Here is a 27,838-nt window from a genome sequence, read left to right on the forward strand (position 1 = left end):
AATTAAAATTAACAGAGGGGATAAGGCATCAGTCTCTCTCTTGGCCTACAAGTAAATGAGAATAGTTACAAAAGACTTTGACTTAGAGTGGTCGGTGTCTAACACGCATAAGACCGACCAACCAAATAAATCACAAAATCAAGTTAGGGCAAGCCACCATGAGAAACCTTAAGATAACACCTACTCAGCAGCAACTAGTCATGACAGCAAGACCACAATATGACAGAGGGGCAACCAACCTTTGATGGCCATGTCTCTAACATATCGAAGGAGTCAACGATCATCGTAGCTCGAGGGAAGGGGGGTTTGGAGGTAGTGATGGAGTGTGAAGTTGAAGAAAACAACGGCTAAAAAGATGGAGACAGAGGCCAAATCACTGCCAAAAAAATGGTGACCAGAAAGGAGGTTGGACACTGAGAGGAAAGAGAAAGTAGGGATAGGGACAAGCAGAAGGAAGAGAGATTTTCACGTAGATGGAGGCGAAGAAGAGCGGAGCAAAATTCCAACGGAGTTGGAGACGAAGAAGGGGCAAAGTTGGAGAAAAAAAAAGTGGCGGAGCTTAGCTTAGGTGACTCAGCTCCACCACCAATGCACCTAGTCACATAAAGGGCTAGTAAACCCTAAGACCGATGAGGATGAAAAGAACGAAAAGGGAGAAAAAAAAAACCTTTAGGGATGAAGAGCCCCTCCCCTCCAGCACCCAGCTAAAAGAGGGAATGAGAGGGAAACCGATGAAAAGGCCCCTCTATAAAGGAATCGAACGCTAACATAGAGCTAAGGCCGGCGCTAGAGAAAAAAGTAGAGAATATATGCTTTCAAGCCATTAGTCCTGAATAAGTCCACCTTAATATTATATTGGATCAATTTGGTCTCAAAGAAGCCAATTTTAGTGTCAATCAACCCATTCAAGTGAATCAAACCTGCTTTGACGAAAATCACCAATTTAAGCTAGTCGAATTGTACTATCAAATGTGTATTAACGTATCGATCGTATTTACAGTGTGCCCTCCTATCTGCACAAAAAGTTTCTAAAATTGGCTTGGCTCAAAATTCGTGTCTATGTAACTTAATTCCGCAATTCGAGCTCGACTTAGCGTCAAATTCAAAACGACTCGGCATTAAAAGTTCAAATTACATCCGACAAAACTTTTTTCGGGTCGGATGTAAAGAACGACCCTTTGAATTGAACTAGCGGGTCGGATAAAGCTCCTCGCGCTTCCTCCTCTCTCCGCCGTCCGATTCAATCCCCAGATGGACTCCGTCGTCGTCGTCGCCGAAGAAGAAGAACAAGCTCCTCTCCTCTCCTCTCCTCCGCTGTCCTCCGATGAGATCCGGCCATGTCAGCCGTCGGATCCCGACCACTCCCCACCTCCTCCGCCGTCCGATCCCAAGCAACGCCTCGCCTCTGTCGACGTCTTCCGCGGCCTCACCGTCGCCGTAAGACCAAATTCTTTTTGCAGTTTTGCACTTCTCCATCTTTTCTTTCTCCAATTCCTTTATTTCTTCTCTTGATCTTGGAAATTTGTTCTTTTTGATAGCTAATGATTCTTGTGGACTTCGCCGGTGGAGCGTTCCCGTCGATAAATCACTCGCCGTGGTTTGGGGTGACGCTCGCGGATTTCGTGATGCCCTTCTTTCTCTTCATCATTGGGGTTTCGGTGGCGCTCGTGTTTAAGGTCGGTGGCGATGATCTGATGTCAGTTATCAGCGAAATTTCGGTCTTCTTTTCGTAGTTGTTAGTTGTACTGGTTTAAGTTATTGTGCAGTTTGTCTGTTTACTTATTTGAGATTTGCAGCTTCATATATTTCTTTTAGTCTTCTGATTGTAGTCTGAGTAGTTTGACCGCTGATCACTTACTTGGATGCATTGCAGAAAACTTCGAACAAAGCAACTGCTACGAAGAAGGTTATTGTGAGGACAATTAAGCTATTTGTCTTGGGACTAATTTTGCAAGGTTGTGTTTGAATTCTTAACCTGTTGACAGATTTTAAAAAGAACCGTCTTGAAGTTGTGTTATTGGTTGTTTTTAATGGTCCACATATACCAATACGTTCCTTGTTTAAAAGTTTACTACCTGGTCGTAGCTCATAATTTTACTTGCTTTCAGGTGGATACTTTCATGGCCTTAATAAATTAACTTATGGAGTCGACTTGGACCGGATTCGTTGGCTAGGTGTATTACAGGTATGTTGGAGATCAGATCTAATGAACTCATTATTGTAATGACTACCATCAGTCCATGTTTCTGTTTCTTTTCATGAATTTCTTTGTTAAGAAAAATGCTTTTAGTTGCCTCTAACTGTTGGTTCTAATAAGTAAACATTAGAAAACCTAGGCTACCAATTTTGTTAGCTAAAAGATGATCATAACTGAGAATTTGTGAGGCATTGTGGTTGACTTGTTTACACTAATATCCTAACTAGGATGTATTGTGTTTTTTACTAGTAAGTGCTTTTAGCACACGGTTTTTTTACTAGTGTAAAGACTAAAGAGAAAATATAGAACACCTCTCACGTTTTAAGTGTTAAAAGGTTGTTTTGCTTTTTTTGGGGTTGGCACCTTTCTAAATTTCTTTGCAATGTTTAAACTGCAGCAAATAGGAAGTTATTCTGTTTTCCCATGCTTCTTAACTTAAATTTTTTCTCTATATCTGATTGTGCTTTTACATATCTTAGAGGATATCCATTGGATATTTTTTAGCAGCAATGTCGGAGATCTGGCTTGTCAGCGAAATTTCGGTGGATTCTCTTGTGCTATTCGTGAAGAAATACTATATTGAATGGTCAGTGATGTTGATAACAGTTTAAAGTCTTTTACTGTAATGACTTGGCAACTCATGATTGTCCTCTCCTGTTTTCTTGCTCAGACTTATTGGGTAAATGATTTTCTAAGTAACTTCAAGCAGCCATCCCTATCGTCATGAATAATAAATTTTATTTATTCTCAGATAGCTTTTTTTTTTGCCCCTCATTTTTTCTTTAAAAATTTTCCCATTCTAAGTATTTGCTTCCCTCTTTGCATGAATGTTATGACAAATTCCTATATGAGCACCATGCGCAGTTTTCTATTTTTATTGTGTTTTAAGTTTCATGAATCTTTACTCTATAATGTATGCTTGACACATTTTATTGTCCTACTAAAACATGGCAATAATCAGGTCTTTGAAGAGCTCCTTGCTGAAATTATTATGGCATGTTACTGGCAAGGAAGTAAAATAAGTCTCACTTATCCTCTAATAAATTCTTGCAAATGAGTTCTCTAGGAAGTCAGTGGATGGAAGATGAGCTGCTTCACTTCAAAGAGTTGCCAGAAGGCCTGGAACTACTTTGAATAACGAACGGCTGATGAAAAATATGAAAGTAGTCTCTAAGGCACCCAACATTTAGTTTATTTGTTGTTTATTCTAATTATTTTGTAGCAAAAGTTAAAGAAGCTAATAACATGTGAAAAAGTGGGTGTTGTAACGTGCAAATAATGAAATAAATGTATCGATGGTGTTGACATTGAGGACTTCAAGGATATCACTTTAGTACATGATCCTCTTGGTTGTTTACTTAAATCCATCATTTTTGTGAAATGAATAAAACAGGAGAATGTTCTGGAGATTAGCATCATAAACACTTATACAGAACTATCCTAACAGCTTATCAACCTTAATCGAATTAATTCTTTTTGTAAATACTAATATCTGCTTCTTCTTTTTTTCTTTGTGAAGGATCATTGCAGCATTAATTTCTGCACTATATGTTGGCTTGCTTTTAGGTCTTTATGTTCCCAACTGGGAGTTTGAAGTTACAAGCAGTAATTCTACCTTCTCAGACCCAAATTATAGAATCAGCATTGAAATGGTATGTTCAAGCCTTCAATGCCTTTTTATAATCATTGCTGCCAGTAATCAGACTTATGCTGTCAACTAGTAGACTCACCCAGACACCCAAATATATGGGATACTCAGTCTTATGTTGTGTATTCGACTTGATGGGATCTTCGTCCCAAACTGCTTATGCCACGAGAACTCTCACTGGATCCAGTCAGTCTGTTGTCCATCTGTGTCCCTCTCTTCATTTTCACCCTCTGTCTACCACCTCTCCTGTCCATCAATGCATCAGAAGTATGTGGCATGAAGCCTACTACTTGATATAGGTCTCATGCTAACCAGCACCTTTCCAACCTGTGCTGGTGGAAATAACTCCTTGGTTCAGACCGTCTTAATCTATTCTCCCTTAATTTATCCTCTTTAGGTGCTGCCCTACCTTCTGTATGATATTATAATGTTATTATATCTTTTCTAGTAGCATTATTGATCCACTTTAACATCCTCATCTCAATGAAAATTAACCTTTAGATTTTTTGTTTTCTAGTGGCTCACTATTCCCATTCATAAAGTATTACTAAATTTATAGATGGCCTAATAAAAATATTTAATAACTTAAGGGTATATTTTTTGACACACTAAAGGACTTCTCATTTTGAGCCATCATGTCTAATTGTAGTGTTTGAGTAATGACCGGCGAATTGCATTTCCTAGTCTATTTGATTGTGTATCACCTTTTTTTAATCTTCTTAGTTAGAAATTGATTATGCTTCAAAGCAGAGCATCTTTCTCATTATTTTGTCTGGAAATGTTCTCCCAATTGATAGGTACAATGTGGAGTGAGGGGAAGCTTTGGACCTCCTTGCAATGCTGTTGGCTTAGTAGATCGACTTCTTCTTGGTGAAAAACACCTTTACCAGAAGCCAGTCTATAAAAGGACAAAGGTTCTTTAGTTAAACTTTTAAGAAATAGGTGCTTGTTTAGTTTCTTTGCATATTAGCTATCTTCATGCACGATTATCTTTCACTCATTTGATTTTCATCATGTCACCTCACAGGAATGTAGTATTAATTCTCCTGATTATGGACCCCTTCCACCAAATTCCCCCGGATGGTGCTTGGCTCCATTTGATCCTGAAGGTCTATTAAGGTATATATATATCACTAGTAATTGATATCAAATCCTAATATTTCTTATTCTAGAAATTTGTCTTGGCATGATCACATAACTGCTAACTTTTGTATGGTGGATGATCAGGAATTAAATCAAAATTTTGCTTCTAAATGAAGATCCACTTGTTAGGAGATGACATTTTCACATATTGAATGCCTAGATACCAGAACTTTTCTATGTTAGAAATTTCTAATATGTACATGAAAAGGACAAAATTATGGCTGCAGGAGAACAAAATTGTAAAATATATAATAACCAATTTTATTGACAAACAACACCATTTGTTCCTATCTTGAAATTAGAAGCTTTGGTGGATTTGGATAAGCCGCTTCTTAACCATAAGGCAGATAAAATATATTGTATCAGGCCAGCTGAGTTGATTATTTGAGATCATTTTCAGGCATATTTTTATTAGTTTTTTAAGTTGTATTTTCTTTAGTTTTAACTTTCTAGGTACTTCTAGATGCTGTAAATTAATGTTAGTTTCGTACTACTCTAGCTTTTAATTGGAATATTCTACCATTAATCTTGGTCAGCCATAACTAATTAGTTTGATGCTTTGCCTCTTTTGTGGTCTTTCTTCAAGACCTCTATAGTTTCAGGCTATCGGGATGATTTGATTTCTCAATGTTTTACCCTAGAAGGAAAGTAGAATACTTATTCTCTTTTTCTTTATGTTTGATTTAAATATAGCACACTGATGGCTGCGGTGACATGTTTCGTTGGATTGCATTTTGGGCATCTCATCGTGCATTATAAGGTACATAAGATGGTAACTTTTCTAGAAACATTAAGGGTTTTGTGTAACTTTTTTAACTTCTATTTGACATTGTGAGAGAAAAAAGAAAACATGTTGCTCCCATTGTGGATTCTTTTTCTAAACTCTTGGTGCTTCTCTGCTGCAGAATCATGCTCAAAGAATTCTGCTGTGGTCTTTGACTTCTCTGACACTTGTAATTTGCGGATTTTTGGTACAGTTGTTAGGTAGTATAGTTTTCAACAAGAATGCATCAGATTTATATTCATTATTTATTTAGAGAATTTCATCTCCTACTTGATCACACATTTTTATTGTGCTCAGGTATGCCATTCAGTAAGCCATTATACACTCTGAGCTACATGTTTCTTACAACAGGAGTATCTGGCTTTCTTCTATCTCTAATATATTGCATAGTGAGTTCATGCTTCCTTTCTCAAATACATCTGAGCCTGTAGCACACCTTGGTTTGTACAGCAGCAGCAACAGTTAAACCTTTATTCCTAGCTAATTAGGGTTGTGAAATAATGCACATAGGCTGTAAGCCAGAGAGTTTCAAACATACTTTCAGATTCATGGATCAGGATAGTGAATTCAGTAGCTACATTACGGATGTGATTAACAAGCTTTGGAAAATGCCTACTACGAAAAATGAGAATAATCACCATTAATAGCAGTTCTGTCTTTTATAATCAATATAGCAGGGAGCTGTTCAGTATTTTCTTTGATTGCATTTAGATTCACCTTATTTTGGTCTTCTCATGCAGGTTGATATCGTTCAATTTAAGATCCCGTTAATTTTATTTCAGTGGATGGGGATGAATGCGCTTATTGTTTATGTTTTGGCTGCTTGCGAGCTGTTTCCTGCATTTATACAAGGATTTTATTGGCGGTCACCTGCCAATAACCTGGTACATCTCTTTTCTTCATTATCTCAGATGTTGCACCTTTCATATAATGGATTGTTGACTTATACAGCCAAGTCATCCCATGTTGTAATTTAGTGGCCAGCATTTCTGCTAGCCTTGGCAGTATCGTGGATTTAGGCATTAATGCAAAATAGGAGAATAAATTTTGATGATCATGCTGAAGAACATTTCATCCATTGTTGTTCTAATCCATTCTGATTATTCTTTTTAATTGATTTCCTAATCAAGCATGAGCAATCTGCCCAAGTTAGAGTGTTCCATTTCTTGTTATTCAATGTTTACACTTTGAGTTGGGATTGTCTACTTCCTGCTTTGGTAAATTAACCTGGTCATAACTATGGTGAAGCATGTAATTGAATAACCAAAATTATATATTCAGTTCTACAATACAGGGAAAGAGATATCACCTTCACATCATCTAGTTTATTTTCTCTTAGTCCACAAATCCAGATTTACTTCTGCAATTTCCTATATGGCATGTTATCCTTGAGAATAGGAACCTTTTGTAATATCTTATTATGACTTAAATTATCTTACCTGATCAGTAACTCCTACAAAAGGGCAATATACAGAATACCCTCCTGGATTAGGCTTACAATCAAGGAGCCTCCCTATGGTTTACTTTGTGACATTTAATCCCACCGTTAGCAATGGTATTTTATATTCTTTGGAGGGGACTTAGTCATCTGACTGATAAGAAATCTCCTTTCTTTCTGCTTTTACTAGTCCAGTGCTCCAGTAAGCATTCCAGTTTGGTTACCTATCTGTCTTCCAATAAAAATTGATCACTTTTTGAGTGATAAGTTGGAACACCTTATTTTTCAAACATGGTCCTGAACTACAGAGCTGATGTAGAATATTGCAATACTGTAATATAACCAAAGAGCCTATATTATTGTTTTATTCCTTAGTCAAATTATTTCAACCCTGAAATGAGAGGGGGTGTTAGAAACCTAAAATATAAAATGTAAAAAACCACTGTTCTATAACAACGAAAGCTTTTAGAGCAGGTGGTAGGTTTATAAGACAATCTAATGAAGTGTTGAATCATATGAACTATCACCAACTAGAGGAAGCCAAAACTGTTTAACCAACCACAAGGAGCATTTATTGTATGTGCTTTAGCATATATACTAGGAACGATATTTTTTGACACTTAAGGTGGAATGCAGATTGATGTGCTCCCATTTTCACAATGAATTTTCATAGAACCTGAATTCCCTTGCAGGTGAACGTGACAGAATCATTTCTGCAGACCATCTTCCATTCGAAAAGGTGGGGCACCTTGGCATTTGTATTGGTAGAAATCATCTTCTGGTGTCTTGTTGCAGGCCTCTTGCACAGGAAAGGCATTTACGTCAAAATGTAGTTCCACGTAAACCATCCATTTATCAGCTTAGCTTACTTGTAAATAACACTCAAACAATGATCCATCCCCTTGATGTTCTACCTAAGCATAAGTGGGATTGTATATTGTATTATCACGTATACCATGTGAAATTTTGTTTTAGTATACGAAATGATGGGGATTTCCCGCAGATTGAAATTGGGACCAGTTCACCCTAAGCACGAAGCGTGCACAAACATTTGCATCATAATTCCTGTATAAATTTCAACTCTTTTTAAGAATCCCAATGTGTGACAGTGTAAGTGACAATTTTTCCCATCTTTCCTCTCAGATTGCTCATTTATTTGTGATGAGAGTGTCTGAGGTTATTCTTTGTCAGGTTCATGCTTTCTGTGCTGGAAGAATTCCTTTTTCTTGGCTTGCACTTCATAGCCAGGTGAGTTGGGAAAGTCAGACGCTACTAACCATAGCATTTCTAGCATGAAAGAGGCAAGGAAAGTTAGCAGCTTCACAGGTAAGTGTTCAAGCAATTAGATTGCACAATTCTTCCTTGAAAGATATATTAGGAACAATTAATTCTATACTAGGTTTCTTTCTTGAAGCAAAAGAAACAAAATGTACTGAGATTTATGGAACTATGCTGTTTACTTTAATCTGATCCAAAACATGGAATTATACTCATATTGTATGAATTTGGCAGGATCTTAGCTACTGAATACATAATTTTCATATAAAGAGATATGATCTATCCTAGTCACGATAATAATAAGGTGTAATCGTTCGATGAATAATATTTGCATATTATAAAAATCTAGATAAAAAGCCACTAAGAAAGTACAAAGGATAGGAAAATAATTATCAAACCAAAACTTATTCAGATCTGAAATAATTGTAAGACTAAGAAATTCTTCTCTAGGTCATAGTTACTCATAAGTGGTGTCCAGATATTATAATTCTGTTTCTTTTTTGTTGATAAAATATAATTATAATTCTGTGAGTAAGACAAAAGACTAAGGAATCCCATCATCACAATTCAAATCTTGGACCTTTCAAGTGGCATAGGTTCATCACAACTGGATGAGCAAGTCCCCATGGACACTAGTCCAGCTATCAACTACAAATATTGCACAAAATAATACCAGCTTAGGAGATCAAAGCTTGCAAGCTTACAACAATAATACATTGGATCCTTTCTTCCACAGTGAAGAAACCAGTAGGCTTTATTTCTTAGCACAAAAGCAAACAAAGAAGTCCAAAGTACCACTCAACCAACCAACCAACCAACCAACCAACCCTCTTATTTGGAGACTGACCCATGTGCACTAGTGTTGGAATATATACATTAATTTGCAAGATCTTGACCAAATGCTACTTAAAATAATTGGGGGGAAAATATAAATTTTTACTCCCTTATAATTAGGCCAAAATTAAAAGTATTCCCTAAACTTTCATTTGTATAATCAATAGTTTTGGAGATATTTCTCTATTACACCTATTAAAGTTTGTCCATTTTGTCCTTAATATTATTTCTTTTGAAATATTTGTGATGAAAGAAAAGCATAAGACAGAGATTTTTTCACAATTTTTTAATTAGTTAGTTTGAAATATAAAATAAACATTTTGTTCTTTTATATTAAAATTAACGTCAGACAAACTATAAGAGAGTAAGTGACACAAATAAAAGTTTAATAGCTAATTTGCAGCGCGACGGCTGTGTAAATAAATTATAACTTTAATAAAGAATTTTAGAGCAGCAATGCTAAAATGTACATAAAATGTGTAGCTTCTCTGTATATATGCAAACCGTGTAGATCTCTCCATTCTCTTGATCTTGACCACACTTTTTAATAGTGTAAAAGAATCAAACATCCTAACAAATTCCAGCCCACACATAACTCTCTAAAACCGCGTCTGAAGCACTCCATATAAAACGCACCCCATCTCCTTCCCTACCAACTCCATTCCGAAGCCCAAAACTTGCACCCAACTTTTCCAATACAAGAAAGTGAGTTCTCCCATGGCGAAGAGGAAGGTGGTGTTGGCCAGAAGAGCTTGGAGGCTGGCATGCATGGCCGTGCTATGGGCCAAGAGACACAGCAAGTTCAAGTGCAGACTCATGGTTGACCTCCACCTTGCTTTGGCCAGCCACCTTAGAAGCCTCAGAGCTGGTGGCCATTCTTACGGTCTCCAGTATGGCGAGCTACGTGAAGGAGACCGCGAGCTGTCGTTCGACGAGACGCCGACGTTCCGGTTCAAGCTGCGGCGGCCTCGGTTTCCGTGTATCGATCCGGGAGCTGCTTCTGATGATGATCGTTACGGTGATGATGATGTTGCTGTTGATGACGACGACGATGACGATGACGAGGACGAGGAGGAGGAGGAGGTATTGGATGAGTGTGAGAGGGTTAGTGGTCATCATGATCAGGAAGGAGGAGTTGATAGGAAGGCAGAGGAGTTCATTGCAAAGTTCTACAAGGAGATGAGATTACAACGCCAGATCTCATTGCTGCAATATAATGAGATGCTGCAGAGAGGAGTGAACTGATTAGAGAAACACTTAAATGAGATTTCTTCTTTTTTTTTTCCTTTTATAACGCATATTTATTGTTACTTTGGAGATATATCGATTTATTATTTATTCTTTTATAAGTAATTGATTCATATCCAGTAGTTTTCTTAATAAAAGTTTATGTTGCTTTCAAGAGATTGGGTAAATTACAGTTTACTTTTATTCGCTTAATAATTCTCTTATACTTCACACCTAGTTATAACTATTTGTCAATCATTAACAGGAACATAAAAAGATTTAATTAACCCTATAAAAATATAATCTAATTTGGGGGTAAGAGAAATAATTTAGCCATTTAGCAAATTATGGTGAAAAATTATTGGCCGAATGAAACATATTGATTTTAGCATTTGCATTATTAATTTTTAATGAAAATTAAATAATAAATTAAAAACTTAGTTTTTAGTCTTAAACTTAGTTTAATATTAAAAAAATATTTCGTTACTGAATTAGGTTAGGAGTCCTAAACTCAAAATAAATAAAGTCTAAATAATTTGCGTGGTTAATTTATAATTTTAACACCTCTTTTTAGATATTTACGATTTGAGCCCTACCTTCGGTTTTTATTATCTGAAAAATACTCCTTGTTAGTTTGCGCACTAGAAACATATATTAGAACTAAAATTCTCAAATGGATTTAAAATTTAGGGGCATTTATTAAAAACACCTTATCTTTTACTTTTATTAGGAGCCTTAAGTTTACCTTAAATTAAGTAATAAAAGAAAAAGAAAAGGGTTGAATCGGAAAGGTTAACCCAAACGATCGAGTCCAGATGCTATTTAGGTCTTGGTCAGATCCAGATTTACGAACAGAAGGAAACGAGACGTTCGACTCCAAGCTTTTTTTAGCTTGCGAAATTCCCATCCTTCTCTCGATCCCAGCGCGCAGGCGACGTCCGGAGGTATGCCGATCTCGATCTCTCGATCTCTCGATCGATTCTTAGGAAGTAGGGTTAATTTCTCATATTCGATCCATTTAGTCGTCTCATTTGCTTAAATCGCAATAGATCTATCCTTCTCGCTGATCCAGGAAAACCCTAAGGAAGCAGATCTGTGCGGTTTGATCCAATTAGATCTATTCCGCCCGTTCAATCATTAGGCAGTTTTTTTTTTTTCTTCTAGTCTGTTTGTTTTAATTAGGTTGGCATGATTGTAATTGGTAATTATTTGTTGGTAGGCATTTCCGTAGAGTAATCTATTCGTGTACAAGCAAATTGGAAACTCTTCGCTCAAGAAAATGATGATATTTTAGTTATGAATACAAGTTGTTACCGCCAAATTTGTGATTTTCATTTATCCTTCTGTTGCTTTAGCTTGCAATTTGGTGTTTGATCAAATTACTAGGAGAACAAGAAGGCAGAGAGAGGTCATATTGTCTAGCGGTACAGATAGTTGGTGACCATGTCTTCTCAGAAGATAGAGACTGGACACCAGGACATGATCCATGATGTCGCCATGGATTACTACGGCAAGCGCCTTGCCACGGCCTCCTCCGACACCACCATCAAGATCCTCACTGTTGGGAGTTCTTCCCGTCCATCACAGCTCCTCACGACACTAAGTGGTCACCAAAGCCCTGTTTGGCGGGTCACTTGGGCTCACCCCAAATTCGGTTCGATCCTCGCTTCCTGCAGCTATGACGGCCGAGTGATTATTTGGAAGGAGGGAGCAACCTCGAACCAGTGGGCTCAGGCCCATGTGTTTACTGAGCACAAATCATCGGTCAATGCAATCGCATGGGCTCCTCATGAGCTCGGCCTTTCCCTTGCTTGTGGGTCCTCTGATGGTACCATTTCAGTGTTCACTGTACGGTCCAATGGTGGTTGGGACACTGCAAGGATCGACCATGCACACCCTGTTGGTGTCACTTCTCTCTCATGGGCTCCGGCGCTTGCCCCTGGATCAATTGTTGGGTCAGGATCACCAGTTCAAAAGATTGTGTCAGGTGGATTTGACAGCAGTGTCAAGGTGTGGGAATGCCAAAATGGGATATGGAAATTAGAAACATCTCCTTCCATTCAGATGCACAAGGATTGGGTCAGGGATGTGGCTTGGGCACCGGCTTTGGGACTGCAGAAGTCAACCATTGCAAGTGCTTCGCAGGATGGGGTGGTCGTTATATGGACTAAGACAAAAGAGGGAGAGCATTGGCAAGGCAAGGTTATGAATGACTTCAAAACTGCTGTTTGGAGGCTATCATGGTCTTTGGCTGGGAATATATTGTCCGTTGCTGATGGTGATAGTAATGTTACATTGTGGAAAGAGGCGGCGGATGGTCAATGGCAGCAGGTGACTAAGGTGGAGCATTAGAAATTGAGGTTCCTGATGGCTCTTGTTTCTGCTAATGCTATCTCCATATTTTGGGTTATTGTAGTGCTCAACATAGATATGCCTGTTCCGTAGTAGTTCTTTTTCTAATTTTTTTCCTTTTGGTGTGTTTGTGTGGATTATTAAACTTATTGTTCTTATCACTCATAACTTGCCATGTTATTGTTTTATGTGATTTAGCTCCACCTTTTGGGAGTATTGAGCTCAGCAGCCCATAAATGGATCTGTTCTCAGGACACTTTGGTGAATTACAAGCAAAATATAAATTCTTGGTATTTCTTTTGAAACAACTATCAAAATTGATGAGATTAAGTTTCTTTCATCTTCATGTTGCTTATGCGTTTAGATGTTGAAACTTGGTATAATAGATTTATTGTTTTTATTGACTGCAGTAAACTATGATCTATCTATTGCAGCAGTGTTTTTTATTATGGTTCCATAGTAAGGTTTATACTTTGTCTCAAAAAGCATTCTGGTCCTATTCTGCATGAGTTTAATGTGGGTCTTTTAACAGTTTTTATTTTTTTTATCACAAACAGTTGTATATGGTTACTGTGTGATTGAATTACTGTGGCTTTAAATTTTGTCAGTAACACCTTCCAGGCTTCCAAGATAAAGAATTATTTAGAGGTATTTTTCCGATGTGCTGTAATAATTGCTAAAGGCCCTGTGAAGATGACATATGATATGAGTGCTTTTGTGTGGGAGGGGGTTAAAACTTGGGAAAAAGATTGCGAACATGGAGCACTTTTAGAGAGTCACATCTAATCCTATGATATGTTGACTGTCTACTTGTGCTGTTATTATTTGTCTGTGAATACATCTGATACACAGAGGTTGCAATGTAGTTTCATGTTGTATTGGGCAATAAATCTGTAATGTATAAACTACTATGTTAACTACATGCTCGTAGAATGTTTTTACTGCTTGGATGACCGTATGAATATGGATTTAGCTTTTCCTTGGCAAAATTTTCCAACATATGGGAATGCCAGATACTCTCTATTTCATGAATGTGCATCACCTGACAGACAAAGACCCCCATGAGAATAGTAAGGAAAGATCAGAATAGAGAGTTGAGAACGGCCTGATAGTAAGACTTCAGGGTTTTGGGGATTTTAATTTTGAATGGCTGTCCCATAGCTAAATTTGGGCTGAAGTGAAAAGACCATTCAGGTAATGTTGATGTCTTCTCTAGTGATATGCTTCTAAGATATAGCCATTTCAAGAATTTTCTGATATTTGAAGTTGTTTCATTTTCACATGAGTAGAGATTTTGCACTGTGTGGTGCATTAAATATCATTCATTTAGTGGTTGAACTAATAGCCTATGAGTTTTTAGAGCTTTGCAATTTGTCAGCCAATGGAAAGGCATGTCCAACGAGTTAAAAGTCAACTGTTGAACTTGTTTATGTCTCTCAAATAGATCCAGGGGACAAATTCGGGAGCTTTATGTTCTTTATCAAGGGCCTAACTAGTTGGTAGTGTAATGTAACTTATGTAGACATATTGAGTGGGATCATCTGAGACTTGACTATGTAGCTGGGATTGATGGACAATGAAGGGTATCTACATACTAACAAAATTGCTTGTTGACTTGAGCTGCTTGTGTGTCATGCAGTAGACGAGCTTCATTTAGCTGGACCTGAGATTGTTCTTTCTAAGTTTATTTGCCAATGAGATAGTTTTCAGATGTTATTTTTTTCTTTGGACTAGAGTAACCTATGTGCCATATAAAGGGAAGAAAGCATGCAAGTTTGGCTACTTTTACACTTGAATTTGCTTGCACACCCTTTTTTCTTGAAGTTCTTAAGCTAAATTTATGAGCAAGGAGAATGTTCTAATAAATAAGAGGAATTTAGGGATAGACTGGGAGCTTTCAATAGTTATAGGTTGTCTTCGTTCTCTGGTGCTGGAGATGGTGACTTGATAATATCCAATAGTTTACATTGTAAACATAGAAAGAGGGGAGACCTGATACCATAGTGTGGTTTAACTCGGGGGACTGATGACTTGAAGGGACTCCTAATTTAGCAGAACTGAACACTGGAATGCAGAGTGAACACCATTCTTTGCTTATCTGAATATTTTCCTCCTGTGGAAGAATGATATAAACTTGGTGAGTTTTTCCACTTTTATATGGTTTTCATGTAGTATGTGATTTTAGGGGACATGTACTGCTCATTATGAGCTTTCTTGTGATCCTTTTATTCTGTTTTGGATTGATTTGGTCAGGAGACCAGTTCAATGATCTCATCAAGCTAATCTCTGTGCTGGTTATTTATTGAGATGATGTTGGTTGCTTACATATTGTTCTGTATCACAATTTATTTTCCTTCTCTGGTTCACATGAAAATGCATGCTCTTATTGGATTGATAATTATCTTTGATGTCTGTAATTTATTTTGCACTAAAATGTTGCAGTGAAGACAGTAGTTTTTAGCCTGGATTGTTTGCAAGTATGAATTTTCTTTTAGGGAAAAGATAAGCAGGCAGAATTTTCTTCAAAACATTAGAGAGTTGCAAAATCTGATAACAAAGGAAGGGATATCAAGTCCTAACAACTTAAAAATAAAGCATAATGCCCAGCAACACAAGGGTGATAGGTTGAGATCGACAATCCATCCTTTGAACAAGCTCTCTGTACTTGAGTAAATCACATATTTGGTTACATAAGATTAGCATAACACTAAGTCCTGATATTATATGTTATGCAATATAAAATAGTAATTGAGTCGGAAATTAGATTGGAGCATAGCTTACTAAACAAGCTTGACTTGTTTTAACGAACCAAGCTTGATCGAACCGAACTCAACTCAGACTAGCTCAATTATTTTTGATAGCCCTAATAATCATGTTTATTATCTTAACCTATTTAATATATTTATACCCCGCCAACTCGATTATGATTGAGGTAACCAATTTATCACCCAAATAAATTTATTTATAATTTGAGTAAACTTAAATAATTCATCTAACTCATTGAACGGATCATATGATTTAGCTTAAACTTGAACAAATCCGACATACTTGCCATCTCTAAATTGAAAGACCCTTTTTATTTTGTAAATAACCTAGTTTCCATTGGCCCATACAGCAGGCAATGCGGCTAAGACTAGTTACCCATAGAGGGGTAGAAGTCTTGCATTTCTTAATCAGACTCTGGAGCAACTATTTGATTTGTAATTTTATCTAACACTAATAAATATAACACACTTCATAGATAATTAGTATTTTTTTTAAATGATTATGAGTTTGTAAAATAATTATAGATTAAATAAAAGAATTTAGTCTTTTTAATATATAGATTAGATAACTGAATCGATATTCTTAATAAATGAGCATAATAATCTAAGCAATGCTCCTGTAGTAGTGCACTGAAAAATTCACTAAAAATTAAGGGGGGCTGCATTATAAGATCTACCAACTCTTGGAGTACGTTGATGATAGCTTCCAATAATTGTGACCCACCTCCTACTTTAAACAAACTTCCACACAGCTAACTTAGCTGTGCATAAAAGATAATACTTTCTCTAGTGTGACAACTCACACCCTCAATAATTTATGCTAGAGAAAGGGATACTTAACAAAATAGCATCCACTTGTATTTGGATGATGAAAAAGAGGCAAAGGTGGGTTGTACTGTGTGGTCTTCCTTTGCCTCTTCTTCTGCGTTATCTTGCTTGTCTAAGTTTTTGCTGCATCTCATTCTTTCTCTCTCTTTGGAGCTTGTTTAGCAAATCAACAATGGCGGAGGCTGTGGCGATCTCGGTAGCAAGGTGGGTGGCATCTCCAATTGTTAGTAGGCTACTCAACGAGGGCTTCAACTACCTTGGTGAGCTTGGCGACGCCGACGTCAAGGAAAGACTGGAGAATCTGGAGACCACCATCCTCCCCCAATTCCATCTCGTGATCGAGGCTGCGGAGAGGAGCAACGACGACCACAAGGCTAAGCTAAAGCTATGGCTGAGAAAGCTCAAGGATGCCATGTACGAGGCGGAGGACATGCTGGATTTGTGCAAATACCAGCTTCTTGAGGAGAAGGTGCATGATCTCAATTCTGATTCCATATCTAAATCTTTTAGGAAAGTTGGGAGAGGGCTGTCCAAGATCCTTTCCCATCAAAACAAAAAGCTAGGAGAAAGCTTGATTAAGCTAGATAGTGTCGCCGCTGAAGCCATAAAATTTCATAAACATTTTTTGGAAGGAGTGAGAATTAGAAGCATAACAGCCAATAATATTGCCGGTGCAAGTGGAGTAAATGTCACCACTTCACTACCCCCACATTATGTGATTGGAAGGGACGAAGAGCGCGACGAGATAATAGATAAATATTTACTAGATCCATTCGAAGATTGTGAACCTGAATTGAGCATAGTTAGCAGAAGCAACTACTCGGTTGTTGTCGTAACTGGCATCGGGGGTGCCGGTAAGACTACTCTTGCACAACTCGTCTACAATGATCAAAGAGTTGTCGATAATTTTGGAATTAAGATGTGGGTTTGCATGTCCCGCAAGCTCGATGTCTTTAAACTCATAAGGGAGATGATAGAGTCTGCTTTCAAAAAAAAATGTCCTCGTCTTGAGAATCTCGATGCGCTACAAAGTACCCTTACAGATATGATAAAATCAAAGAGAGTACTACTTGTATTAGATGATGTTTGGTGCTACAAATCAGAAAATGAGAAGGAATGGGAACAACTTCTTACTCCTTTAGCTTTTGGAAAGAGGGGAAGCAAGATCTTAGTGACTTCAAGACCAGAGAATATGCCAAATATGCCACTACCATTGCGTCCCCAAAGTATCATGAAACTAAAGGATCTAAGGGAGGATGAATTTGTCTCACTTTTCATGCATCATGCTTTTGGAGGGACCGAATTAAGTGAATCTCATCTACGAGAGGAGTTAGAGAAGATAGGAAAACAGATTTTGCAAAAGTTACGTAAATCTCCTTTGGCGGCAAAAGCAGTGGGTGGACAATTGAGTAAAAGATTGCAACTCAACTTCTGGAGAGATGCTCTCGAGCAAGATAATTTGAGCGATACTCAAAAAGCTCTAATGTGGAGTTACCATCGCTTAGATGCTCCTCTTCAACGTTGCTTCTCCTATTTCAGCCTATTTCCTAAAGGCCGTACTATTAAAAGAAAAAAGATGATTCATCTGTGGATGGCTGAAGGCTTCATCAATCCCTCCGAAATGGGTAAGAGAATGGAGGACATAGGAAATGATTATTTTGATGAGTTAGTATCTGGTTCATTTTTGCAACTATCGGGGAACTATGGCTTTACTCAATATTATGGTATGCATGACTTGTTTCATGACTTGGCTGAAAATATTTCAAAAGAAGATTGTTTTAGAATAGAGGGTGATCAGGCAGAAAAAATTCCTTCAACAATTCACCATCTCTATATTCGGAGAGAAAGCATGAGGAGAGGGATGTTGGAATTCCACAAATTACAAAACTTGCGTACTCTTATTGTTGCTGGGCCAGTTAGCAAAATTGACAGTGATCTTCTTCTAACGGTGATGGAGAAGTCAAAGAAGCTACGTGTTCTGGATCTATCATTTAATGTGAGCATCAAAGCATTACGTAAATGTATAAGAGATCTAAAGCACTTACGCTACTTAGATCTCCGGTTTAGTAGTGTGGCTGAGTTGCCTATGTCATTGGGTAAACTTCACCATTTGCAAGTATTGAAATCGCCCTATAAAGTTAAAGTTTTACCAAGAAGCCTGAGGAATCTGTTCAATTTGCGGCATTTGAAGGCAAAAGATGAGGCCCTCTCAACATTACCTGATATAGGGAGGCTAACATCCCTCCAGAAATTAAAATATTTTCAAGTCAAGAAGGAGAACGGGCATGATATCCGGCAGCTAAAGAACCTAAACGAGCTCAGAGGATCACTTACTATTTCCGGTCTGGAGAAAGTTGAAGGCAAGGATGAGGCAACTGGAGCCAATCTAAAAGATAAGAAGCATCTCGATAGTTTGTACTTGAAGTGGGACAGTGGTACTGAGAATAATCGCCGGATGAATTTGGATATGGAAATTGTCGAAGCCCTCGAACCTCCTCCAAATCTGACAAATCTGGAAATTGATGGCTGCAAATCTCTTAGATGTCCTAGTTGGTTGGTACGCGAAGGATGCCTAGAGAATCTGAAGTCTCTTGATTTTAACGAGTCTTCCTTTAAAGTTCTTCCAACCATTAGCAGCAAATTGTTTCCTCGTTGCCAAGAGCTGGAAATCCGAAGGCTCCCCAACCTCAGGACGCTTCCCTTGCTTCCTCAGACTCTTAGGAAGCTAGTAATAGAATCATGTCCATTACTAGTGTTTGTCTCCGAGGAAGAACTACAAAAGAGTGACGACAGAAAGAACTCTATTATGACAGTTGTACGAAGTTCGCAGCTCAAGACGGCACTCGAATTAACGGAAGATATAAGAACCGAGGTAGCAAGAGAATGTTTGGATGTTAAGAAGTTGGTGGAATCTGAGAAGGTTGACATACCGGAAGATTTCCAGACATTTGCGACCGCCCTGGAGGGTGAGGAAATGTCAATGCAAGTAGATTATCTTCATCTTTGGGAGGCATATTATTGTTGTCAAGAGCAGAGACTAGAAGCTATCTTTCGAAGGCGAGAGCGTAGCGAATTGATCTTGCCCTCAGAGCTCCAACATTTGAAGATTTGCTCTACTAATATAACAGACGGGGCACTATCTCTTTGCCTAGGAGGGCTCTCTTCTCTCGAAACCTTGTATTTATGGAGAATCAGGACAATAACAACAGTTCCGACCGATCACTTGATGGCATTATGTGATTTACAAATTGATGGCTGTCATTGTCTCAAATCACTCGGAGGCTTACATGCCTTGCTCTCCTTGAAAGCACTCCGCATCTCTTCTTGCCCCTGCTTGGAGTTGGAGATGATGGAGGGTGAAGGTGGTGGTCGGTTCATCTTTCCACCTTCGTTGCAATCCCTTACCGTCCGCGACAACAGCTGCTGCAATGTGAAGAGATTTGCCATAGGAGGTCTACCAGACCTCCACACTCTACACCTCGACAAATGGTCATCGCTGGCATCTCTGTCACTGTCTGGCCTAACAGCACTTGAGTATTTGGGCATCACGCACTGCCCACAGCTCTCTTCAGTCGATTGCTCCCAAGCACCTAATAATAGCTCCTTGGAGTCCCTAGGAGGACCTGAAGATGTCCCCAAACTCGCAGCAGCTCCTCCCTCCGAGGCTGTCCACTTGTCATCGGTTGAGGAGCTTGAAATCAGCTCTTCTGCAACACTCTCGATGCTGCTCTCAAGTAATAATAGTAAATCCCTTGTCATCGGTTTAAGGGATTTGATTTTGTCAGATTGTCCTGAAGCATCTTTCCTCGAAGAGCATTTCAGCTGTCTCATCTCTCTCAGGAGTCTGTCATTGTACAATTGCCAAGTCCAGTCTCTGCAAAGGATCTTGAAGAGCCTTTCCTCCCTTGAGCATCTTACCTTGCGAGAATGCCCAAATATCTCATCGTTGTCCGATTTGCCTCATTCTCTCCTTCGCCTGTCTTTGCGTGACTGCCCCGGTATCTTGTCATTGCCGGTGCGTCTGCCAGAGTCACTTAGGAGATTTGATATATCTGGATGTCCAGTCTTGAAGGAGCGGTGCCGAGAACCTAAAGGTGAGGACTGGCCCAAGATCGCCAATATTCCTCGCGTATCCATCTATGATTGATACATGGATCCAATCTAAGCAAGCATGTTTGAAGCTTCTCTTCTTCTGTCGTTGCTCTGCTATTAACAGTTCCTCCTCCTTATAATTAATTCTCATCACTTTGGATTACTAACCGATGTCATCTTCTTTTGTTTCTCCCAATATTAGCCCTATTTACTTGAAAATGGAGGAGGTGGGACTAATTAGTCATATGTCTTAATCTAATTTGCTCTTCTTCTTAAATAAGTATGTAATTGTTACACTAAGATAGCTTATGTAATTAACGACTAATTATTCCTCCACACCATACAGCTTACTTGATTGTAATTGTGTCTCTTGGTTCCCCTAAATCTATGATTGAATCATGATCGAGTCATGCTGGAAAAATCTTACAGATTTGATTTCTTTTAAGTTAAACTGCACTTGAAATTCGAAGATTAAACGGCTATGTGTGACCACTTTGATTAGTTGCATAACTGCTACGTTTGATGCTTCTCTTCATCCTTATGGTGGTAAACATGGACAGTTGCCGAAGTGGCGAAGGAAATTTCTATATTGTACGTGAAAGGACCAGGGAGAAAGTCGGCAAAGCGGAGTATGGCGTTGCCGTGTTATCCATGTTCGTACCCAATCCTTTTTTCGTTTCGTCGGCAGTACTAATACCAACGCCGACTTTTCTTAAATGAATCTAAAAAGCGACACAATTTTTACTGCGAAAGATGTGGACTTTTATAATTTAATTATATTTTATTTTATAATTTATTATATAAGATTAGTATATTATATTCTTTTTTTAATTTATTATAATTTATCGTTGGAGTTTCTTGATGGTTACATCCATGTCCTTGGTTCGAATACCCAGAAATGCTTGATTTATGAGGCTCGCCTTAGTTGGATCCCTCATTCTCTGCTCTTGGGTTTCTCTCTCTTTAATTCGAATCTTGGAAGCAATTCATGTATCTTGAGTATGCTCATGCTTCTTGTTTTATTACTTGTCGGCTAATCCTTTTTTGTTACTTGATTGTATTCTGTTCGGATTCTTCTCTACTGTTGTTGGTAAAGATCATTCTGTGGACTTTGGGGACATGTACTACTACTCATTATTAGCTTTCTTTGTGATCCTTTTATTTTGTTTTGGATTGATTTGGTCAGGAGACCAGTTTAATGATCTCATTAAACTAATCTCTGTGCTGCTTATTTTTATTGAGATGATGTTGGTTGCTTACATATAACATTCTGTATCACAATTTATTTTCCTTCTCTGGTTCACATGAAAATGCATGCTCTTATTGGATTAATAATTCTCTTTGATGTTTGCAAGCATGAATTTATTTTGCATTAAAATGATGCAGTGAACACAGTAGTTTTTAGCCTGGATTTTTTGAAAGTTCATATCTACATTTTTATCTGCTCGCAAAATCATAATAGCCTTCAACTTTTTATTTTAATTTAATTTTATTTTTTTGAGGGGAAAGATTGTAGGCATAATTTTATTTAAAATATTAAGAGGTATAAAATCTGATAGCAAAGGAAGGATATTAAACCCTAACAACTCAAAAATAAAGCTTAATGCCCAACAATAAATAAGGGTGATACGTCTCAGCCGTTCATCTAACTCAATACTTATGTTTAATAAACGAGTTATATGCGTGTGAACTAACTCCATAATGTGGGGAATGTGGCTACGACTAGTTGCCCAAAGAAGTCTTGCATTTCTTAATACTACTATTTAATTTGCAAGTTTGCGACCACTAATAAATTCAATGCATTTCATAGATAATTAGTATTTTATCTGTTCCTCTTTTTTAAAATGATTATGAGTCTGTAAACTAATCATAGATTAGACAGATAGATTATGTATCTCTAATATATGGGTCGTATAACCGAGTCAGCAATTTTAAAAAACGAGCCACAATAAGTCTTTAAAACATAATTTTATACTGATATAAATAATTGCCCTCAGACATCTAGTACAAGTCGATAGAATTTTTGTTAAGGAAACTTGGAAGATTGCATTTTTAATTAGAAAAAGGAGTATTAAGTAAATAATTATGAAGATGAATCCTTATAATAGGATTTTTTTTTACAAAAAAAGAAACTTATAGAATTAACGCGTGGATATTAAGGGTGGGCTGCATTAATAAGATCTACCAACTGTTGGAGAACGTTGATGATAGCTTCTAATAATTGTCACCAACCACCTACTTTAAACAAACTTCCACACAGCTAACTTAGCTGTGCATAAAAGAGAATACTTTCTCTAATGTGACAGCTCACACCCTCAATAATTCATGCTAGAGAAAGGGATCGTCTTGTATTTGTCAGATGCAGAATAGAGGCAAAGTGGGTTGACTTTGTGGTCGTTGTCTCGCTTGTCTAAAGTTTTTGCTGCATCTCATTCTTTCTTTCTCTCTGGAGCTTGTTTAGTAAATCAACGATGGCGGAGGCTGTAGCGCTTTCAGTAGCAAGGTGGGTGGCATCTCCCATAGTCAGTAGGCTACTCAACGAGGGCTTCAACTACCTTGGCCTTGGGCTTGGCGACGACAGCATCAAGGAAAGACTGGAGACCTCCATCCTTCCCCAATTCCATCTCGTGATCGAGGCTGCGGAGAGGAGCAACGACAACCACAAGGCTGAGCTAAAACTATGGCTGAGGAAGCTCAAGGATGCTATGTACGAGGCAGAGGACATGCTAGATTTGTATAAATACCAGCGTCTCGACAAGAAGGTGCACGATCTCAACTCTAATTCCATATCTAAACCTTTTAGGAAAGTTGGGAGAGGACTGTCCAAGATCATTTCAAGTCAAAACAAGAAGCTAAGAAAAAGCTTGATTAAGCTAGAAAACGTTGCTGCTGACGCCGTAAAATTCTATGAACACTTCTTAGGAGGAGTGCGAATTGGAAACGGAATGACCAATGATATCACCAGTAAAAGTAGAGTAAATGTCACCACCTCACTACCCCCAGATTATGTGATTGGAAGGGACAAGGAGCGCGACGAGATAATAGATAAACATTTACTAAACCTATCTGAAGATTGTGAACCTGAATTGAGCATGGTTAGCATAAGAAACTACTCGGTTATTGTTGTAACTGGCATCGGGGGTGCCGGCAAGACTACTCTTGCACAACTCATCTACAATAATCAAAGAGTTGCCGATAATTTTGGCATTAAGATGTGGGTCTGCATGTCCCGCAAGCTCGATGTCTTTAAACTCACAAGGGAGATGATAGAGTCTGCTTCCAAAAAGGAATGCCCACGTCTTGAGAATCTCGATGTGCTACAGAGTACCCTTACAGGTATGATAAAATCAAAGAGGATATTACTTGTATTAGACGATGTTTGGTGCTATAAATCAGAGAATGAGGCGGAATGGGAACAACTTCTTGCTCCTTTAGCTGTTGGAGAGAGGGGAAGCAAGATCTTAGTGACTTCAAGACCAGAGAATATGCCAAATATGCCAGTAGCATTGCATTCCCAAAGTATCATAAAACTGAAGGATCTAGGGGAGGATGAATTTGTCTCACTTTTCATGCATCATGCTTTTAGAGGGACCAAATTAAGTGAATCACATCTACAGGAGGAGCTAGAGAAGATAGGAAAACAGATTTTGCAAAAGTTATGTAAATCTCCTTTGGCGGCAAAAGCAGTGGGTGGACAATTGAGTAAAAGATTGCAACCCAACTTCTGGAGAGCTGCTCTTAAGCAAGACAATTTGAGCAACACTCAAAATGCTCTGATGTGGAGTTACCATCGCCTAGATGCTCCCCTTCAGCGTTGCTTCTCTTATTTTAGCCTATTTCCTAAAGGTTATAAGTTCCAAGAGAAACAGATAGTTCATCTGTGGATGGCTGAATGCTTCATCACTCCCTCGGATAATAGTAAGATAATGGAGGACATCGGAAATGACTATTTTGGTGAGTTAGTATCAGGTTCTTTTTTGCAACCACATAAGGACGACTATCGCAATATTAAATATTATGGTATGCATGACTTATTTCACGACTTGGCTGAAAATATTTCAAAGGAAGACTGTCTTAGAATAGAGGGTGATCATGCAGAAAAAATCCCTTCAACAATTCGCCATCTCTATATTTGGAGTGAAAGTATGAGGAAAGAAAGCTTGGATTTCCATAAATTAGAAAACCTGCGCACTCTTATTGTTGTTGGGCCGTCTAGCAAATTTGACAATGATCTTCTTTTAACTGTGACGAGGAAGTTTAAGAAACTACGTGTCCTGGATCTATCTGAGTGGAGCATCAAAGCATTACCCAAATCTATAAGAGATTTAAAGCATTTACGCTACTTAGATCTCTATTGGAGTGCTGTGTCTGAGTTGCCTGCGTCTTTGGGTAAGCTTTACTACTTGCAATTATTGAGATTGCCCTATGAACATGTAGTATTACCAAGAAGCCTGGGGAATCTATTCAATTTGCGGCATTTGAAGGCAGAAAATGAGGCCCTCTCAACATTACCTGATATAGGGAGGCTAACATCCCTCCAGGAATTAAAATATTTTGAAGTAAAGAAGGAGAAGGGGTATGATATCGGGCAGCTAAAGAACCTGAAAGAGCTCAGAGGATCACTTACTATTTCCGGTCTGGAGAAAGTTGAAGGCAAGGACAGGGCAAATGGAGCCAATCTAAAAATTAAGGAGCATCTCGACATTTTGTGCTTGGAGTGGTGCAACGATAATGAGAGTGATTGCAGGATGAATTTAGATTTGGAGGTTATCGAAGGTCTCCAACCTCCTCCAAATCTGACAGAGCTGAAGATTAGTGGCTGCAAGTCTTTCGGTTGTCCTAGTTGGTTGCTAAGTGAGGGAAACCTAAAGAATTTGAGGTCTCTCAGTTTTGGCGATACTTCATTTGAAGATCTTCCAACCAGTAGCAAATTGTTCCCTCATTGCCAAGAGCTGGAAATCCGTAGTCTCCCCAACCTCAGGACTTTTCCCTTGCTTCCTCAGAGTCTCAGGAAGCTAGTAATAAAATCTTGTCCATTATTGGTATTTGCCTCAGAGGAAGAACTACATAACAGTGATGACAGAACTAAATCTATAATGACAGTTGTACGAAGTTCTCAGCTCAAGTCGGCACTCGAATTAATGGGAGATATTCGTAATATAAGAGAGATGGTAGTAAGAGATTGTTTGGATGTAAAGAAGTTGATGGAATCCGAGAAAGTTGACATACCGAAAGATTTTCAGACATGTGCCACAGCCCTGCAAGGTGAGGTAATGTCAATGCAAGTGGATTATCTTCATATTTGGGAGGCATATTGTCTTTGCCAAGAGCAGAGACTAGAAACAATCTTTGGGAGGCGAGAGAATAGGGAATTGAGGTTGCCCTCAACCCTTCAACATTTGGAGATTGCGTCTACTAATATATCAGATGGGGCACTATCTCTATGCCTAGGAGGGCTCACTTCTCTCAAAACCTTGAAGTTAGAGGGAATCAGGACAATAACAACAATTCCGACTGATCAGTTGATGGTGTTATGTGATCTAGAAATTATTGACTGCCATTGTCTTAAAACTCTCGGAGGCTTACTTGCCCTACTCTCCTTGAAAAGACTCAAAATCTCCTCCTGCCCCAGCTTGGAGTTGGAGATGATGGGGAGTGAAGTTGGTCGGGTCATCTTTCCACCTTCGCTGCAATCCTTTAGCGTTAGCTTCTGCTGCAATGTGAAGAGATTTGCCATAGGAGATCTACCAGACCTACACACTCTGATCCTCGACAACTGGTCATCGCTGGCATCTCTGTCACTGTTTGGCCTAACAACACTTCGGAAATTGAGTATCACAGATTGCCCACAGCTCTCTGCACTGGATTGCTCCCAAGCACATAACGATAGCTCCTTGAGGTCCCTAGGAGGAATTGAAGATGTCCCGAGACTCGCAGCAGCTCCTCCCTCCGAGGCTTTCCACTTGTCATCAATTGAGCAGCTTGAAATTAGCTCTTGTGCAACACTCTCGATGCTGCTCTCTGGTAATAATAGTAAACGCCTTGTCGGTTTAAGGGAGTTGTTCTTGTGGTCTTGTCCTGAAGAATCTTTCCACGAAGAGCACTTCAATTGTCTCATCTCCCTCAAGAGTCTGCTGTTATACGATTGCAAAGTCCAATCTCTATCAAGGATCTTGAAGAGCCTCTCCTCCCTTGAGCAGCTAGAGCTATACAAGTGCCCATATATCTCATCACTGTCCGATTTGCCAAACTCTCTCCTTACCCTGTCTTTGAAAGACTGCCCCGGTATCTTGTCATTGTCGACGCGTCTGCCGGAGTCACTTTTGTGTATTTCAATGTCCGGTTGCCCAGTCTTGGAGGAGCGGTGCCGAGAACCTAAAGGTGAGGACTGGCCCAAGATCGCCCATATTCCTCGTATATATTATTGTTGATTGACACATGAATCCAATCTAAGCACCATGTTTGAAGCTTCTCTTCTTCTGTTGCTCTGCTATGACCAGTTCCTCCCCCTTGGTATAATTAATTCTCATCACTTTGGTTAGTCACCATATTACTGCCGACGGCATCTTCTTTTGTTTATCTCACTAGTAGCCTTGTTGCAATCTATATTCCTCTTGTATTTACTTGAAAAATGGAGTGGGGGGAGGGGGGGTGGAGGACTAATTAGTCATATGTAAATGCAATTCTCTCTTCTTATATTAGTAAGTATGCTATTGTTAAGTAAGTTTGCTTATGTAATCAATGACTAGTTATTCCTCCAGACCATACAGTTTATTTGATTTTAATTGTGCTTCTTGGTTCCCCTAATTGAATCATGATCCAGCAATGCTGTAAAAATCTAACAGATTTTATTTCTTTTAGTTGAAGTGCACTTGGAATTTGAAGATTAATTACATAACTGCCAATGTTGATGCTTCTTTTACCGGCTATCATTAGCTTCTCCCTAATCAAGAGGGGGTATCACAAAGCTAAAGATGAGTGCCTTCGTGTACTGTACGTAGGGGTGAAAACTTGTCGGATTAACTCCGACCCGACCCGCTATCCGATCCGACTCGGATCGGATTCGGATAAAACATTTCTATCCGACTCGGATTCGGATTCGGATACGGATAGAATTTTTGAAAAAAATTCAGATACTGGTCGGATAAATTTTTCGGATTCGGATACGGATATCGGATATCCGTTTACTCGCATATTTTTTTAAATGATTTACAGTTTTTAGTTTGCTTATTTAAATAGTAAGTATTAATAT

The 27,838-nt window shown here is 38.6% G+C and overlaps 5 protein-coding genes across 6 annotated transcripts; all 5 read left to right on the top strand.

The window, feature by feature from the left end:
• Positions 1 to 1,153: 1,153 nt before the first annotated feature.
• On the top strand, positions 1,154 to 8,716 carry LOC140761543 (uncharacterized). The gene is made up of 14 exons (XM_073098909.1): positions 1,154 to 1,437; positions 1,539 to 1,676; positions 1,874 to 1,955; positions 2,109 to 2,185; positions 2,677 to 2,783; positions 3,717 to 3,849; positions 4,643 to 4,759; positions 4,873 to 4,964; positions 5,682 to 5,748; positions 5,894 to 5,972; positions 6,070 to 6,161; positions 6,513 to 6,656; positions 7,903 to 8,320; positions 8,402 to 8,716. The coding sequence occupies exons 1-13, from the start codon at positions 1,252 to 1,254 to the stop codon at positions 8,041 to 8,043; spliced, it is 1,455 nt and encodes a 484-aa protein (XP_072955010.1). The 5' UTR covers positions 1,154 to 1,251; the 3' UTR covers positions 8,044 to 8,320; positions 8,402 to 8,716.
• Positions 8,717 to 10,039: 1,323 nt separating this feature from the next.
• Positions 10,040 to 10,567, top strand: LOC140761260 (uncharacterized). The gene has a single exon (XM_073098522.1). The coding sequence runs from the start codon at positions 10,040 to 10,042 to the stop codon at positions 10,565 to 10,567; it is 528 nt and encodes a 175-aa protein (XP_072954623.1).
• A 770-nt stretch (positions 10,568 to 11,337) lies between these two features.
• On the top strand, positions 11,338 to 13,167 carry LOC140761668 (protein transport protein SEC13 homolog B-like). Of its 2 annotated transcripts, none has more exons than XM_073099096.1 (2): positions 11,338 to 11,493; positions 11,905 to 13,167. In XM_073099096.1, the coding sequence occupies exon 2, from the start codon at positions 11,993 to 11,995 to the stop codon at positions 12,899 to 12,901; it is 909 nt and encodes a 302-aa protein (XP_072955197.1). In that variant the 5' UTR covers positions 11,338 to 11,493; positions 11,905 to 11,992; the 3' UTR covers positions 12,902 to 13,167. The 2 variants fall into 2 exon arrangements, with proteins under 2 accessions (XP_072955197.1, XP_072955198.1); XM_073099097.1 differs by having other exon boundaries at positions 11,353 to 11,493; positions 11,936 to 13,167.
• A 3,499-nt stretch (positions 13,168 to 16,666) lies between these two features.
• LOC140761261 (putative disease resistance protein RGA4) lies at positions 16,667 to 20,641 on the top strand. The gene has a single exon (XM_073098523.1). The coding sequence runs from the start codon at positions 16,667 to 16,669 to the stop codon at positions 20,639 to 20,641; it is 3,975 nt and encodes a 1,324-aa protein (XP_072954624.1).
• Positions 20,642 to 23,209: 2,568 nt separating this feature from the next.
• Positions 23,210 to 27,332, top strand: LOC140761551 (putative disease resistance protein RGA3). Its single transcript, XM_073098926.1, has 2 exons — positions 23,210 to 23,348; positions 23,509 to 27,332. Exon 2 carries the CDS (start codon positions 23,532 to 23,534, stop codon positions 27,015 to 27,017), a length of 3,486 nt encoding a protein of 1,161 aa, XP_072955027.1. The 5' UTR covers positions 23,210 to 23,348; positions 23,509 to 23,531; the 3' UTR covers positions 27,018 to 27,332.
• Positions 27,333 to 27,838: the final 506 nt, after the last annotated feature.

This window comes from Typha angustifolia, chromosome 6 (genome assembly GCF_048772165.1).
Source record: "Typha angustifolia cultivar Huaian chromosome 6, ASM4877216v1, whole genome shotgun sequence".
Classification (NCBI taxonomy): Eukaryota; Viridiplantae; Streptophyta; class Magnoliopsida; order Poales; family Typhaceae; genus Typha; species Typha angustifolia.

Coding starts and splice junctions, on each gene's coding strand:
- LOC140761543 (XM_073098909.1), top strand. CDS start 1,252: ATGGACTCCGTCGTCGTCGTCGCCGAAGAAGAAGAACAAGCTCCTCTC. Junction 3,850..4,642: donor ATAGAATCAGCATTGAAATG/GTATGTTCAAGC, acceptor CCCAATTGATAG/GTACAATGTGGAGTGAGGGG. Junction 5,973..6,069: donor ATTTTTGGTACAGTTGTTAG/GTAGTATAGTTT, acceptor TATTGTGCTCAG/GTATGCCATTCAGTAAGCCA.
- LOC140761260 (XM_073098522.1), top strand. CDS start 10,040: ATGGCGAAGAGGAAGGTGGTGTTGGCCAGAAGAGCTTGGAGGCTGGCA.
- LOC140761668 (XM_073099096.1), top strand. CDS start 11,993: ATGTCTTCTCAGAAGATAGAGACTGGACACCAGGACATGATCCATGAT.
- LOC140761261 (XM_073098523.1), top strand. CDS start 16,667: ATGGCGGAGGCTGTGGCGATCTCGGTAGCAAGGTGGGTGGCATCTCCA.
- LOC140761551 (XM_073098926.1), top strand. CDS start 23,532: ATGACCAATGATATCACCAGTAAAAGTAGAGTAAATGTCACCACCTCA.